The 18,010-nt window shown below is 33.6% G+C and overlaps 1 protein-coding gene across 1 annotated transcript; it reads right to left on the bottom strand.

Moving 5' to 3' along the window:
• Positions 1 to 486: 486 nt before the first annotated feature.
• On the bottom strand, positions 487 to 13,972 carry Lmx1a (LIM homeobox transcription factor 1 alpha). The gene is made up of 4 exons (XM_089699311.1): positions 13,882 to 13,972; positions 2,176 to 2,377; positions 1,428 to 2,044; positions 487 to 1,324 (listed from the first exon to the last, which is right to left on the bottom strand). The coding sequence occupies exons 1-4, from the start codon at positions 13,970 to 13,972 to the stop codon at positions 1,077 to 1,079; spliced, it is 1,158 nt and encodes a 385-aa protein (XP_089555437.1). The 3' UTR covers positions 487 to 1,076.
• Between the last annotated feature and the right edge of the window lie 4,038 nt (positions 13,973 to 18,010).

Genomic DNA, 18,010 nt, shown 5'->3' with positions numbered 1-18,010 from the left:
ATTTTACCATGATGATCATCTTTACAAGATTAATATAGACATATACAACCTCTACTTATATACAATTTCAAATATTCCTATTACTTTTATATTTAGTCGTTAAGTCCACAGTTGATTCAGTTATCCTTTATTTATAATAACTTCAACGAACTACAAGTGCATTACAGATAATAACTAATTTTACTATTTGGTATTATCTTTTGGTATTGTAAATAAATTAAGTATCTAGGAAAAGTGTATTTCACCGCGCAAATAATAATTATTCTAAAAATGATGTACTTGTACATTTTTTGGAATTATTTTATAACAATTGCAGTTTTATTGAAATTAATCAAATTAATAAAATGACCCGTTTTTTCAGTCTTGGTGAAAAAGCCAATTTGATAATCAAATGAAAATGGCATCGTGCTACATTTTCATTTATATTATATAATAAAAAGGAAAATTCATTGACATGACATCTATTCTAAATGTATATTTACCTATTTAACAAGAAGTAAAGTCTATCTATTGTAAATTTGAATAAGTACTGATTACTATTACATTATTATGAGAAGTTATATAGTAAACTATGACCTATGCTATTTGCAACAATATGGATTAAGTACCTACTCTGCCATGTTGCTACCAGACAAAGGGAGTGAAATAAAACGTGCGACATCGAATTGAAACAATAAACGCAACACATTTTACTCGGCCATCTGTTTACCCACTAACTAAATAAACGTGGTAACTGAAATACAAAGCCGAATCTGTATGTTCTAAATTACTATAGGCTTTGATTGCGAATTGTTCTTTCTATTGGATGACTGCAGGGAATTGCAAACACACGGTTTGTTTAATAAACGCGCTACCCGTAAATCCGAATAAACAGGAGTATATATATAAAAATGTTTCTGTATACCAACATAATATTAAGACATGGAAAACGCATTTAAATCAAAATAAGAGTTTATGGAATTAGTTTCGGTGACTGTGTGACTAGTTGCCGTCGCCGTGGACTTAACGGTAAGGTCTCCGTTATAGGGCCCCACGCGCAAACCGACCTTACTACGATTTGCGCGGTTCTGGCTTAATCAATGTTCCGTACTAAAGTAAGAATTCTGCATTAGGTAAAGCTTATCAATTGGATTGACAACAGCACCGGAGCCTAGGCTAAGGGGTTCGTGGTTTCCGTGATTGGAATGGTTGTGTGCGTGGTGCGTTACTTCTAGGTTCTGTAAACTCATTGTGTCCGATGCGCCCTCATCGAGTTGATCGAAGTTGCTTCCATCCAGCGATATATCTGAACTGCAGAAGCTATCTCCGGAGTGAGCAGGATAATCTATTGAATAAAAAGTTGTATTAGTACGGCGAAATTGAACTTTTGTTAGTGTAATAAAACAAGCTTGACTCATAAAAATTAATAAGAATATATGATAACTTACCATCTGGAGAGTAAGGTAAGTTGGGATTTAAAGGCTGACTAGACGCCGAGTAAGACGCATCAAGGCCTAAGTAATTTCCATGTTCACTCGAAGGTGATTCTTGTTTAATACTCTTTTCATCTTTGTCCTTTTCCTTTTCCGCGTTTTTGTCTCCCTCTTGTTTGGCTTTGCGTTGTATCTTTTTCATTTTAGCCCTCTGATTTTGGAACCAGACCTGCACGACTCGCACGCTCAAGCCAGTGTCTTTAGCTAATGCTTCGCGAACTTTGCGACAAGGTTTCGGGCTGACTTCGAAGGAAGCTTTGAACTGTCTCCGTTGAGCTGAGGTTAGTATTGTCCGCGGACGTTTTGGGCCTCGTCGGCCATCGCGAGGTCTCTCGGAATCGTCAATAATCATATCGTCTTCGGCATGTTGCATCAAGTACATTTCCTTTTCGAAGTCTTGCCTGCAGAAGATCTGGCCAGCCCTGATGACATATTGCTCTCCCTTTTGTAACGGCTGACAGCACATAACGCACACAAAGCATTGGATGTGGAACACGTACTGCTGCGCTCTCATGACCATTTCTTGGGGGAGGAGTCGGTCGCCGCATCTGGTGCATTTAACTCCGAATAACCTGAGACAAACAGAAGTAATGGATATACAAAAACGGAAGGCGCACAGCAAATTCGCTGGGCGCATCGCTAGCCTACGCGAGCAGTGGGTATTCGCAAGGGGCATAATTATAATGAACTAGGTGGTATTTACCTATCATAGTCGGGTTTGCAGTAAAGCTTGGCGTTGCGCGTGTAGCAGGTGTGCGCGAGCGGGCAGCCGCACACGCAGCAGCTGAGGCAGTGCTCGTGCCAGGAGAGCTCGCCGACCCGCATCAGGTAGCGATCTTGGATCTTCTGACCGCAGCCTTCACATATTTCTACCATTTTCTCCCGTTTGATGCTGGCATTGAGCTCTGGAATAAAAAAAATCTTGTTGTATAGAAAGTGGTTAACTACGTCGTTAACCTACTATTTTTAATTGTAATTAGGTATTTGCAGTGAAACATTTGTTTGTTTAAACACAACGTGATAAGTTGGCACTTGGCACATACCCCAAAATCTACAATATTTTTGCAAATAATTAAAAAGATAATACATAATTATATAACTTGCAACATCGAACAGTTTATAAGATATTTATAACTTGTAACTTTATCATTTTAAGTAACATTCAGTAAGAGAGGCGAGTTTTATTATAAGGTTTATTTGAGTTCGAATGTGAAACTTTAAAAGCAACACAACAATAATGAAATCTGATAATTACAAAGATTACGTTTGCCATTTACACGTTGTGTTTATTAGGAAAGTTTATTTTATAGAAACAAAGGAAAATTTAAGCGATGCCAATAACACACACACATAAAAAGATAGTTCTTGAGAAAAAATACAACATAATGTAGTAGATACAAATCATAAAATATACACATTTTCTAAATTCGCAATGGCAACAAAAAATTCAAGTAGGTAAGTAATAGAAAAATTAATCCATTATTCCGCAACGCCGTACAAAAATCATGGAGACAAGGGGAAAAAATCTCTACCTGTAGGTACTTTCGAATTCTCATCTGCACTCAGGTAGACAGCTTACAAGTGACGGCATAGTGCTGAATCTTATTATTTTATGCTCTTATATCGTTCTAGATAGGTCACCTGGTGGTTCAAATGACCCATAAATGTTTCAACATGGGCCTGTAGTCTATAATTAATATCTAGTAAATAGTAACTCTATATTTTAAGAGAATTCAATTATAGCTCTAGGTATTCATCGACTACCTACCTCTTTTTATCTATGAGGCTTAATTACTTATCTTCAATATTCATTGTTCATCATTAATTTTAACGATGCTGAAAGTTCTAAGAGTAGGTAATATAAGAATAACATAACTAAACATCCGTTTAAATTGTTTTATTTACCTAAGTGATAAAAATTTCGATGCCAGCTTTAAGTTGAAAACGTGTCATAAGAACTCATTGATTTTGTTTAGCGCAATGTAGATTTTCACCTATGCATTTTTTCTTTAAAAATAAAACTTAAAGAGAATCCTATACTTAAGTCGTTAAACGTGAAACGTCCACATATTTAAGAATAAGACGATCAAAAATAAAGTAATAATAACCGCGATTCTTTTATGCTCGTTTGAACGGGAGAATTGAATGCCATCATTTCTCTTTCATAAACGGCTGGTATACCGTTTATACCTAGCTGTATAGATAAGTTGGTAAGACATAGTCGGCGTCTTAAGTCATTCCTTAGGGTGGGGATACACGCCCCAGGAGGAGGGGCCTCGGTCACCCGGGTCACGGATCAAACGGGGCACAAAACGACGGCGTAAAACATCCCTACCGGTTAATCGATGAGCAGTGCGTGCCTGAAATGTATTAGACAGCATGACGCGTAGATGAAAATTCTTATTGTTTTGGAATAGCACTGGCTAATAGCGATGTTACCGTCGATGCAATTCAATTGTATCCTCTTTAAGCTTAATTCAAACTCATTGTAAACTCATTTTCACCTCGCCTATGCCCCATCATCATCAAACTGTGTACCACCGCCTGTAAAGAGGCAGTCTTTGGAAAATAAAACCGGTTTTAAACTAATTACATTACCTGCTAAAACGTTTTTTTTATACTTTGAAAATACCATTTACCTACTGAGAGAGACTTAGAAAATAATATTGTTTTTTTTTATTTGTACATTTCTTTTACGGGGCTACTGGAGAACCACGTTTAATCCTAGTCCGCTTTAAACTAATAAAATTAAGTTTAAAAGCATAATTTATCATCCCAGTTATACATATATTATGCGTAGGTATGCAGTAACACACATGCGTATAATGCCTAACCGTGCTGAGATCTTCGCGTATCGATTTTGACCAGCTTGCTGCGTAAAGATATTCAATAAGTTTAGTATTTTACTCAACATGAATCCTACAAGATATGTCTAATTCTGTGGTCTAATCTCTCTTCTTCTTCTTATCTATAATATAAAAATGAATCGCAAAATGTGTTGGTAAGCGCATAACTCAAGAACGGGTGGACCGATTTCGATAATTCTTTTTTTATTATATTCCTGAAGTACGAGGATGGTTCTTATGTAGAGAAAACGTAAATATTATGTACCACGGGCGAAGCCGGGGCGGACCGCTAGTATATATATAAAAATGAATCGCAAAATGTGTTGGTAAGCGCATAACTCGAGAACGGCTGAACCGATTTCGATAATTCTTTTTTTTATTATATTCCTTGAAGTACGAGGATGGTTCTTATGTAGAGAAAACGTAAACATGTACCACGGGCGAAGCCGGGGCGGACCGCTAGTTCAGTATATAGAGAAGTATTCTAAAAATCTAAAATTATATGCTTGCTTATAAAGTTGAGTTTTCAAATTTTAAAGATTGAATAGGTAAGTAGAGTTGGTTTTACTTGTAAGAACTTAGAAGAATTAGCTGAGTAGGCATTTCAAAAAACAAAACAGTAAAAAAAGAACTCCCGTTGTGGTCTAAAGACAACAAACAAAATCTTTTGAGCGTTTTACATTGACATATGTATAAAAAATATATATGTATAATGTCATTTCACTGCAAGAACCAAGGCAAGAACGAAGAATTCTTGCCTCGTTTCATAGAATGTGATGCTAACTGCATCATTACTAACTAAACATTAAATGTGTGCATAAAACGGTATACATTTGAACTTGCGTTTCTCTTTTAGAAAAACCTTAATGAATGAAACATCGCCTGGATCTTTTGAGAATTAAATAACTTCTCATAAATGAAACCATCTCGTGAACTTGTTTGAATTTATTAAAACTTACTAACATTTGACGAAATCTTGCACGTGTTTGTAACTTTACAATAAAATTAAAGGTGATAAAATAATAGCGAATTAACTTTATAGTCCATTGAATGAGTTCTTCCAAGGGGGGTCTAGAGTGCGTGAGTTAGTAACGTAAGATGTTTCTTCGGAAACATGTCAAGAGTCCCTAGGTAATAAACATACTAAAACCCCAGGACACTAGGAGGAGCCCCGGAGTGGGGGGAGGGGGGGAATGGGTCCATTTTTTCATTTTTCGCTTAAATCTCAAAAACGGTACATGTTAGAGAAAAACTTTCAAGGAAAAGTTGAAAGGCCATAAAATTATCTACAAGTTGTACCTGAATAATTTTTTTTTCTATTCGCAGCCGTTTTCGAGCTACATCCCATGAAAGGTGAAGAATTCAATTATCGTAACTACCCTAATAAAATTCAATTCCTCCTAAACGCCTCCATGGTGGAATTTGGTATTTTTATCAATGATAGACCTAATTATGAGTAATCTATCTGTACCGGTCACAAGTTGCACTTTTGAGTTTTTTGGAAAAAAAAAATTAAAAAGTTCAAGTACCGTAACTACCCTAATAAAATTCAATTCCCCGTAAACGCCTCCGTGGTGGAATCTGGTATTTTTATCAATGATAGAACTAATGATGAGCAATCTATCTGTACCGGTCACAAATTGCACTTTTGAGTTTTTTGGAAGAAAAAATAAAAAGATCAATTTCAGTAACTCAAACTACCCTAATATAATATTTTGACAATCGATTCCTCCTAAAGGCTTCCATGGAGGAATGTGTTTATTTTACCAATTATAGACCTAATTATGAGCAATCTATCTGTACCGGTCACAAGTTGCACTTTTGAGTTTTTTGGAAGAAAAAAATAAAAAGATCAAGTTCAGTAACTCAAACTGCCCTGATATAATATTTTGACAATCGATTCTTCCTAAAGGCTTCCATGGAGGAATGTGTTTATTTTACCAATTATAGACCTAATTAAGAGCAATCTATCAGTACCGGTCACAAGTTGCACATTTGAGTTTTTTGGAAGAAAAAAAATAAAAAGTTCAAGTATCGTAACTACCCTAATAAAATTCAATTCCCCGTAAACGCCTCCGTGGTGGAATCTGGTATTTTTATCAATGATACTTAGACCTAATTATGAGCAATCTAATCTATACCGGTCACAAGTTGCACTTTTGAGTTTTTTGGAAAAAAAAATAAAAAGATCAAGTTCAGTAACTCAAACTACCCTGATATAATATTTTGACAATCGATTCCTCCTAAAGGCTTCCATGGAGGAATGTGTTTATTTTACCAATTATAGACCTAATTAAGAGCAATCTATCAGTACCGGTCACAAGTTGCACATTTGAGTTTTTTGGAAGAAAGAAATATTTTTTAATCGATTGATGAGCCAAAATCATTTTTTACTGCGTGTAACTCAGAAACGGTAGGATATAGGAAAAAATTATGTAGGTACAACTTGTAGATAATTTTATGGCCTTTCAACTTTTCCTTGAAAGTTTTTCTCTAACATGTACCGTTTTTGAGATTTAAGCGAAAAATGAAAAAATGGACCCTTTCCACCACTCCCCCCACTCCGGGGCTCCTCCTAGTGTCCCGGGGTTTTAGTATGTTTATTACCTAGGGACTCTTGACATGTTTCCGAAAAAACATCTTACGTTACTAACTCACGCACTCTAGAACTTTTTATTCAATGGACTATTATTATTATGTGTATTGAAAAGTTATTGATACTGCGTTGTTGTTGTTTTTCTTCAAAAACCTTTTAAACTATTAAATTCAAAGATTTAACCCGTAAGCATAAGTACCTACTTATGTTTATAGATAAAATATTTTTTAATGTAGTTAATTTTAAACCTGATCAAAAGCCTATTAATAATCTTAAAACTGAGCGAAAACTACCGTTAAATAGAAAATTATTCCTCTTGCAGCTCTAGTAAAAATAATATAACAGAAGATTTTAAAATAAAGTTTCTTATAACTAAGTAGGTATGTAATATGTATCTATGGCAAAAAATATAAAGATACTTAGTACTTAACTGATATAAAAAATGGAAAACATTTGTTATTCTTATCTTCCTATTACATAATTCAAACGCGTCAGCTGTTATATTGCATACAGTAGGAATGCTTTTTTTTGCGATATCCTCATACTTCTCACATTTTCTCTCCTACCAGATTGCCTGACAGAGATTGCCTGACAGAGATTGCTGTGTAGCAATAAGTCCGCCTGTCGTGCAAAATATTTGTACCTAATTAGATTGTACTAGATTTAGGTACTTACATTGTTTTTTACAATAAAGTATTATAAATAAAATAAATAAAGTTTCATCACCAGCGAGCCCGAGCAAATTACGTATAGAATAAGATAGTATCGTCTAGTTACGAATATGTATAAGAGGTAAATTTAATTCTATAATTCTCGTATTCACTACATATTTAGTTGAAACTAAGTGCTTGGAAACATTAGACATAGATAGTTCCTTTGAAATAGTAAAGGAAGAAAATTTATTTTCATAAAAGGATACCGCGATAACAAAATTAAGTGAGCAAAGATAGTTAGGGAGGCGAATAGGAGAATTTTCGGTAATAGGTACTCGAGCGTGGCAGTTTAAGATATGAGAGATACCTTAGACCTAATAGAACAACCTTGTAAACTATTTAGCTCTATATGTAGTGACGCGCGCCTAGGATAGACGATCAGATTAGTAAAAAAAAAATCGATAGTCTGAAATACTCGAGCGCGTCAGATTAAGATATTGGGGGTTGATTTTAATGTTTTAAGACTAAATTTAACTAATCTGACGATAAGTCCTTGACGCCGCCGAGTTATAGGGTCGCGAACTTGTAAAAAAAAACGTGAACCCGGCATTCTCGAGCGCGATTTTATTTTATTTTTTATTTTGAAGAATATAATCTATAACTTATTAAAAATACAAAATCTGCCGGTTTCCGCATACCCGAAGGCTGGAGGAGCCATTTCGTCTTCCGAAAAACGCGTTGCAGCATATAAGTCGCGAACGATTCATTTTACAAAAAAAAAAGTTTAAATAAACAAAAAAGGTAATTTTATTTTACACAAAAAAGGTCTCTTTACATTTTTGTCCAAAGTTAAAACTTTTTGACTTGAAGCATCATAAAAACTCAAACTCCCGGTTTTTTGAGTATATGTCGAAAACTGAGGGTGTTAAAAAAATTGTTATGAAATAACGATGATTAAATTATGTGACTTTTATTATATCTCAAAATTTTTTTTCTTAAGCTTCTCGACAATTTTCGTGGACTCGGAAAAAGTTACGCGTATCTGTATACAAAAGTATTATTAATATGTACAGTTTGATGTAATATGTATATTATTCAATAGCCTGTTGATCCTGAAATTGTTTTTTGGACGTACCGTAAGCAAAACGAAGTGAAGAATTGAAGCAAAAAAGAGGAATTTGCCACAAATATGTAATACAGACTGAGCGCTTCGCGGAAATATGCCGTCCTACCAATATCAAGGAGAAAGAAAGGAAAAAAAAGAAACCCAAAAACCTTTTTCGGTCAGATTAAGAGAACCCACCAACATTTTTGTCAGATTAAGAAAAAATGCTTTCAGGATACCGAGATAAACCTCCCCTATGAAAATCTGACGCGCTCGAGTATTTCAAAAAGACTTTTTTTTTGCATTTTCAAAAATTCATCGTAACTTATCGTCACGCCGAAATCGTCAGTTTTTTTAAGGGGAGCTTCCTTGGCCTACTTAAAACCCCTTCCGAAAATCTGACCCGCTCGAGTAATTTTTTTTTGTACATTTTTGACTAATTTATATGCCTAGCCCCATCACGCAAACCGGCAGATTAGTATACCGTTGTTATCAGAGGCACTTGGGGCATACGTAGTATGAATATCTGACGCGCTCGAGAATGCCCAAGTAACTGTTCTTTTTAACATTTTTGAAAAACCGTTCACGCCAAACCCACCGCTAAAATGGTTTTTACCAAACAAGCTTTTCTTTTCAAAATTATTTCATCTTTCTATTTTGATAAGTCTCGACGGCCATTTAGCTACCTTTTAAAGTGCAATGCTTAATAGTATTAGGTACTAGGTTTCCGCCCGCGGCTTCGCCCGCGCAGTCAAAGAAAAACCCGCATAGTTCCCGTTCCCGTGGGATTTCCGGGATTGCGTCATTTTCCCGGGATAAAAAGTAGCCTATGTCCTTTCTCGGGTATCAAAATATCTCCATACCAGATTTCATGAAAATTGGTTCTGTAGTTTAGGCGTGATTGAGTAACAGACAGACAGACAGAGTTACTTTCGCATTTATAATATTAGTATGGATATTTCGTATTATTTACCTTAGTACGTTATACGCCTATATTTAAAAACTCTTTTTGTAGTTTTCAGTTGGCCGTGACTTGAATATACAAAGAAAAGCTAATTAATAATATGAAGACCGAAAAGACAGACCACATAAAATCGTATCACATAAAACTTATAAAATCCGTATTTAAAATTAAATGAATATCCACTGTTCTATACTTTATTCATAATTCATTTTACATACAACTTCGACTAAAGGCCGATTTTTCAATGCTCGGATAAAACTTATCCGTCCAAATAAAGTATTACACGATAATATTAAAATGTCACGTAAACTGTCAAATACGGGCAATTAGAATACGTTTTTAAAATGGTAGTTTTATACATTATTCGACGAATAAGAGTAAGTCCACACGGCGCGTCGCGTCAGCGTTGCGTCGACGTAACGCTGTCGCTGCGTCGTTTTACATACAAATAACCAAGGTGTTCACACGGCGCGCTGCGGCGCGCAACGCACACGTGACGGACAGCAGCCCCCGAGACGAAGCGGGAGGAGGTGTCAGCGCTCAGTTGTAGTAGTAGTAACGCTGCGATGGCGCAGCGCCCGTGTGGCCGGCTATGCGTCAAATATTTGCGTTGCGACGACGCAACGCTGACGCGACGCGCCGTGTGGACTTACTCTAAGTTTTATCCAAGCATTGAAAAATCGGCCCTAAATGTGACGAATAAAAAAATTATCAACATAAACTATAAAACAGAAAACATAGAGAACCTATGTAGAGAACCTATACGATACATCTTTTTTTTTATAAAACTAAAAATAAGAATTATTCAGCAACTGCGTTTTAGAGAAAGTTGTTAAAAAAAGATAACTAAATCTTACTAATTATCCTAGTTAAATCACTTCATTACTCATTAATACTTAGGTACTTATATTTCCAATTTCCATAGGTGCCTACTAATGAAATGTACCTACTAATGGTACCTACATGTAAACGTAGATGAGCGTTTTCAAAAAAAAGTGTACCCCTCACTTTCGGCCTGTCCCCAGTGTTACAAGTCGAAAAACAAGTAAAATTTATATTATGGCTAATTATTGTAATGCTTGAAAAGTATTAAATACATTAAAATTTGATAAATGCAAACAATTAATTCACGGAAACATTGCGTACTATTTTTGAAATAATTATTTTTAAAACTAAAGTGTCAGTTTTTGGCGTGTGCTTTATACCAGGGTACAATAAGTTTTAGTGTCGTTTAAAAGTACTTTTATTTGCGAATCGTCGCATGTAGTTCATAATTAAGGCCTTATAATCGTTTAAAAACAATTTGATTTCCAAAAATATCTTAAAAAGTGGTACCGACCGGACATGTCGGGTTTACCACGGCTAATAATGCCACTTAAAAATTTTAGATTACTATTTGAATTTTTTAAATGGCAAAATTATCGTTTACATTCACCGTCCGAGATTTTAAAAAAGCTTGTTTTCAAATACAATTCGAGTAAAACAGACGTGTTTTGTGAGTGCAACGGCCGTTGAAATTTCTACTGTCTGGTTTGAGACATACCTATTATTACTTGATACAGGTAAGTAAACATCGTTTAAATACTTTCAGAAGATGAGCAATGTATTCATTAACCGTTATTTACATTTGATAATGAGTGTAGGCACATTTTTTCGTCAGAATATAATTTTGACTCTTAGTTTTGACTATAAACTGAGAAGAAAACGTCACGTCAGTTTTGCAACATTTTGCTTCGTGACCAAGTTCGTGACCTTATAGGCTGACAAGAAAAGTCGCAAAACTGACAGCATAAAGCCCAGTCTACATTGTCATTGTAATATTCTTCATAATTTTTAGGTTTCACTAATCTCGGGACCAAAAAGGACATGTATAATTTGCAAAAAATGGTATTGCAATGAATGCGTTGGCCAGCAGGCGCTGAATACATATGTGATACATATATATGGAAAGTTAAAAGGTGTAGTGTATTTATTTTTTGAATGGTTTTGTTGTACTTTTATTTTATAAGACTGTTGTACAATAAAGAGTAAATAAATAAATAAATAAATATTTCTTCTGAAGCTTGAGATTAGTTTTTTTTTTGTCTTATCATAAATACCCTTAACTATTACATTCTTCCTACTGTTATAGGAGTTTGCTGGAAGTTTTGATAATTTAACCACTTATCTTTTTTTTCTTTTTTTCAGATTGGAAAACATTCTAAGTTCCACAAAGCTCCAACAACATGGTTATTTTTCAGTTGCAACTGATCTCTATTAAATTTTTAAGGAACGGTTCCTAAATTGTGATAAGATTCCAGTTAATATAATGTTCGTAACTTTTTACATCGTTTTTTTATTCGTATTACACTTCGTGTCCTAAGAAGTAGTATTTACCTAAACGGTATCTTATTATTTATTTAGACTTATTGGGTTAACAGTACTTCTAAAGACATCCGTATAACCGGCTAAAGATATATCCTACTTATATTTTGCGAAACTCGCCATAACTCTGAGTTTTACCCTAAAATTGATACTGTGTCAAACTGTGTGTTGATGTACTTTTTTTATGAGACTAAAATAAAAATTTTGTTCCAATTTACATGGTTGAAAACCTAGCCTTATAAAAAATGGTCTATCGGTTTTGCGAAAGTCCCCCGTTTTGCGACAAGAAAAATTTTAGTTTTTACATTTTTTTATTATAAGGGACACAAATAATTTGAATTCAATATTTAAAATGGTTTTACTGTTCCGAAATAAAATAATCACTTTGCCGATTTTAATCGAAATGTGTTAAGTATCGTAAAAGTAACGGCTACTTTGGCATCAGCTGTGGCAAAACAGAACTTAAAGCTAGTTTAATAGGAATTTTATTAATTTTTCGACTTCAATTTTCTATTTTTTAAATAATGTATGTTATAAATTATAATCTTCGTAACACAATCAAAATATTTTGCGTCTTTCTTCGTAGTTAATAGTTACATGAGCATTGATGACTGTCGCAAAACTAACACTTTTTTTCACAGTCCCAATTTTGATGATTTCTCCTAAAACAAATTAATCTGCAAGCAATTAAATATAATTTCACTTACTATGATGTATATTTAAAATTTCTTAATCTAAATTTCATTAAAAATGCAACATTTAAAATTTATCCATAAATTCAGTCATGGTACACTTTATTTTGAAAATGCCTGGGCATATCTGGATATCAATTATAAATTCTAAAAGAGTGCTGATTCAATATTGTTAACAGTAACTATTGGAATTCACAGAATTTCCGACCAAAAATCCAGTTATGTTATCCCTAAAAAACAATTCTGGAATGCCGAATAAAAATAATTTAATAAAAACAAGCCACCGAAATGGTTTCCCCTTAATAGTATCAAAGGCAAATTCAGATTGTCCGATTGAAAAGCAAATAATTTCGAGTTGACTGTTCCATTCGTCGATTTATAAAACTCAAATAGGTATCCGACCGGTATTATTTTGATTGCGTTTATTTACACATGGTTTTACAAATAAAATACGGTTACATTCAAGTTTTAACATTATAGTAAAGCCTTCTTCGTGTTGAGTACTTTTGATTCATCAAATAAGTTTGAAATAAATTAATATTGGAATAAAGTATATTTTAATTGTTTTTTTTAATATTAAAACAAAATAAATTGGTATGATTATCTACTAATGCATAGGTATAAATACCTACTATTACAAAGAAAGTAACCGTCGGCAACGTGACGGAAAGTCAAACGTACCTGATCTAAGTATTAACTGTGGTATTAATTACTTTAGACCAAGGTTCAAATGAATTTATTAAAGACACAGTATTTTTCGATAAAACACAGTATTTTTCTTGTTTTATTTTACTTTTTAACCCTATAAGTAATTATTAACTAGTAAATCTATCTTGTTTAAAATATTTAAATAAAGTTTCGAAGGAGTTTTAAGAGAAAAGCTTTAAATTAAAATCTTTTGATTCAAGATTCACTACTGAAAATATTGCTTTCACTTCTATTCCAAATATTAATTATTCTTGAAAATTAAATTATGTAGGTAGATACCTACTTATAAAAAATCAGTATGACTTTTAAGACACTTTTACACAATAAAACACATTTGAAACAAATTTTGCGCTGTATCAATCGTTCAAAAAAATCTTGACGAGATAAACAAGACTTCTACAAAAGTCCGAAGGTTAACACAACATGTACACAATATAAAAGAAAAATTCGCAAGATCAAAATAAAAATCACTTCCACTGACCTGTCCTCCCTGCACAGGAGAGCGGCGGCTGCATGCCCTCCTGCATCAATCCCGAATTAATATTCGTATAAAACTCTAACATTTTTTTCATATAAATATCGTGTGACACAGCACGAGCTCCGCGCCGGCCGAGCGAACAGTGACGTCGAGCGGCAGTCGGCAGTCGGCACCCTCATGCTCACCGCTTCGGCTCCATTCTTATCCCGCCAATCAGGACCCCTTCGTGCGACTCCGCCCAATACTCTAACCCAACCTACCTATTATACAGAAAGCTATTTATATTTTCCCGCTGCGATACGGCGACTAAATGTTTTTTTCGGCCAAAGGAAAATTCGGCAGTGTTGCTCTGATTACGACCGCGAATTTCGGAACGGGGATGCACGATATGAGAGACTCTAGTATTTTATGGTACATTTTATAGCGAAACAGATTTTTAATTATACAAAATGTTACTAATTTTTTCTTTAAATAACGAGTAAATTTTAATAATCAGTGTCGAAACAGGTTTTTAAAAGGTATAGCAGGTTTGATTAAAGATTAAATTAAATCGGTTTATAGGCCGACCAACCGACTCTACATTTCGTATTGATTTGCGTGATACGGTAGAAAAGAACTTGCGGGAACTTCACCTCTTTTTTAAATATAACATTAGCACGGTTCAATAATAATTAATATAATTTTGGATTGCAGAGATAAGTAGTAGAAGAAAATATCCATACACTTAATATTATAAGAAAGTAAAAGTTTGTTTTAACAATTTGATTAAACAAGAAGACTAAAAATGATTAAAAATGTTTCCACGTATTTATCCCGGTAATGCCATGACCATGAGAGACACAAATATTCTTATTAATTGTTGTAAGTATATGAAAAGGAAAGGAAATGTTATGTATTCAATTTATTTTAGCAAAGGCGCTGCTGTTGAATGAAAGAAAAATTAGGTATGTTGTCCTTTTACTTTCTAACACATTAAGCGCTTCAGTTTTTTTTCTTCATTCTATCTGGTCGTAATTTCAATGCATCTTATTTTATTTTATTTATACCTTCGCATCGTTCGATTAGAAATAGCGAAATTTATTGCCAATACCTGACTTCTATTGTGTTCGTACTTTCATCGGTTATAAAGAAAGTTTTATATTCCAACACAAGATACGAGATATGCTCCGCTGAAGGAAAACCATTGAAACTTTAATGCAATTTAGCCCACACATTTATAATATTGTCTTCAATATACCTGCACGTATATGAAATACTAGTTGATCGTCCCGGTTTTCCTCGTGTAGACTTTTTTTTTACTTTGTATATGCTTAGCATTCTATCTATATCTGCTAAACTATCTCAACAATATTACATACAAATTCTGTTACTTAAATGTAAAGTTAACAAACCAAATTATCACAAATATTACGACTACAATAGGTTTATTTGACACTAATACGGTGGTTATTATAAATTTGTAGGTACTATCGGTATGTTGGAATGCTGGTGTTGTTTGGACATTCTTTCCCTAACCCCACGGTGGCCAGCAATATTGGATTATTAATTAATTGTTCCATGTTAAACGCTTCAATCTGATTATAAACGCATCATTTGGTTATTATTGTCCAAGTTATTGTCACATTGGCTTAGTTAATTGACATAATTATAGACCTATCACAAAATTAGACAGTAAGCAAAATAAGCAAATCGTTCGTTTACGTTATTTTGTAAGTTATAAACTTATAAAATAAAATAACCTCATTGTCCTTAGCCTATCTGATGAAGTTTAAATAGATAATATAATGAACAAACAGCCTCTCAGCCTGGACGCATTCAGCTTCCTTCCGACTTCCGTTGTAAGACAAAATTAGTTTAGTCTCCAATAATTATTGATTCTAAGATTCTAACATTGTCTACACATTTATTGATTGTACTGTGTGCTTTTACAATTTGCTAAAATAATAGTTACATTAAATTATCGATGACAGGAAGCTTAACCAGAGATTTACTGTGAAGTCAGGCTCTGTAGAAAGTAAATCGAGCAGTCTGAAGAGTTAAAGATAAACTATACAATGTAAAATATAAAAAAAATGTTAGAGAATATGACAAATTCATAGAAAAGTTCTGCAATTTCGATAATTACTTCCTAAATACAAACTTTATGCTACGCTATTAACAGACTACACAAAATGTAAATTTAATTAACAAGTCTATGTTTGTTTATGGCCCTGCGAATAAACATTTGCTGTTCAGCTACATAGATAATAATAGTAAAGCCATAACACTGTCCAATAGTGAATAGTCACTAGTGTAATAATGATCAAAGGCATTCACGGGTGACAAAGTTAAACATTATCGTAATCAGTATTCAGTATGTTCAATCATGTATTACAGTAGGTATTAGTACGCTATTGTTCAGCAAATGATCTAAGTGATGTGTGTTTTATTTATCAAAAATGTATCTTCAAGAAGATATCCCAATTAAAAGTTTGATAAGGTTTGATTGATTTCTATAAAAGGTGTCTGTCTGACCATTTTAGTTCAATTTAGTTTTAGAAAATTAACAGGTTAAAAACTGAAAATTAAAAAATAGAGGAAACGAATTCAACATATTATGGTGAAATAGGGGATGAAACTGAGAACTGGGAAGGAATAAAGTTTATGTAGTTTCGGTGCGTATTCATTTCTGAGTAAAATGATTTTTCTAAAACGCTGTTAAAGAAAACTAGTGGAAATGTTTGAGTTCAAATTTACTGCATAATTTCCAGGAACTAAGCCACAGATAAACTGGGTTTAAATCAAAGTTAGCTGCGTTAAGCTTATTAACTTCACTTTCAAATGTGATACATTTGAATTATTACTCTCATCCACTCTTCAAACGAAAAACCCTTTTAAGTTTTGCATTTAAAATTGTTCAGTTAACTTTCACCGTTTCGAAATATTTTGCTCTACTTTTTATTGGGAATGGTGAAGAATGGAATTCCCTCCATAGCTGAATTTTGCATCGTGAATTGGGCTGAAAATAATTGATCACTACATAGTATAAAACAAAGTCGCTTTCTCTGTCCCTATACCTACCCCTATGTCCCTATGTCCCTTTGTATGCTTAAATCTTTAAAACTATACGCAACGGATTTTGATGCGTTTTTTTAATAGATAGAGTGATTCAAGAGGAAGGTTTTAGTATATAATTTATTAGGTTTTAGACAAAGCGGGCGAATCTTCGGGCGGTAAGCTAGTTGTTAATAAGTGAAAGTTTATATTTTAAAAGCGTAGTCAAGGTCTGCTTTTAATAGATATGATCTGAAACATCTTCATCAAAAAATTTATAGCGGTTGTTCAGAAACTAACAATGTTAAAACTATCTAACAATGCTAACAGATATCATTGTGTAACTGAGATTCTATGGGATAAGTAGAATTATGCTCGTATAAATTATTTTTTTCATTTTTCTTGTAAAAATGGAAATGCTACGCAACAATATGTAAGCCTGCCTAAATAAGATATGTCCTCGTAGACGTCATATACCTAAGACAAAGCTGAGAGAAACAATATTATTTGAGCAAAGTACAAACAAGATAGAACATTTCGTCCCAGTGCTTTCAAGTTTGACGATCTAAGCTTAAGTTTAACATTCTTGAGTTGCGCTATTTGCATCTTGTGTTTGATCGAGCAAGGTTTCGGCTTGGATCTAAATAGAAGTTTCTGGAACAATTTAGGACGCATATTGTGGTGCTTATGTTCATGATTTCTATTCATATGCAGTTGATATACTGCGTACTTACTTGATTCTGACTCTATTTTATTTTTGTTGGTTGGACTCTATCTGTGAACATGTTTGTCGTAAATGAATAATTTAAATGTAATAGAAAAGTAACAGAAGGTAAGTCACATGATCGCATTTTATAAACGTCTTACGTCGTTAAGAATTATGGATAATAAGGTTTTAATAAAGGTTTACCTACTTCATTTATCACACATCCATGTTTATAGAAGAACATGTAAATGAAACTTACGATTTTCTTAAAATCGTTTGAAATCATTAACACTGAATGTATGAATTTATATTATTATGAAAATATGAAAATTGTCTGTATTTACGAATATACCCCAGCAATTTAACTTGCAATAGATTAAAAAGAAACATCCA

This window comes from Colias philodice, chromosome 1 (assembly GCF_061535455.1).
Source record: "Colias philodice isolate Cphi_HAF_F1 chromosome 1, ilColPhil1 Martin Lab GWU primary, whole genome shotgun sequence".
Classification (NCBI taxonomy): Eukaryota; Metazoa; Arthropoda; class Insecta; order Lepidoptera; family Pieridae; genus Colias; species Colias philodice.
The sequence above is the reverse complement of the archived record's forward strand: the minus strand, read 5'-3'. Positions and strand labels throughout refer to the sequence as shown.

Excerpts from the sequence above, each read along its gene's own strand:
- Lmx1a (XM_089699311.1), bottom strand. The coding sequence starts at position 13,972 with ATGAAAAAAATGTTAGAGTTTTATACGAATATTAATTCGGGATTGATG. Across the intron at positions 2,378-13,881 it reads CTCCTGTGCAGGGAGGACAG|AGCTCAATGCCAGCATCAAA; the intron begins GTCAGTGGAAGT and ends TTTTTATTCCAG. Across the intron at positions 2,045-2,175 it reads TGCAAACCCGACTATGATAG|GTTATTCGGAGTTAAATGCA; the intron begins GTAAATACCACC and ends TGTTTGTCTCAG.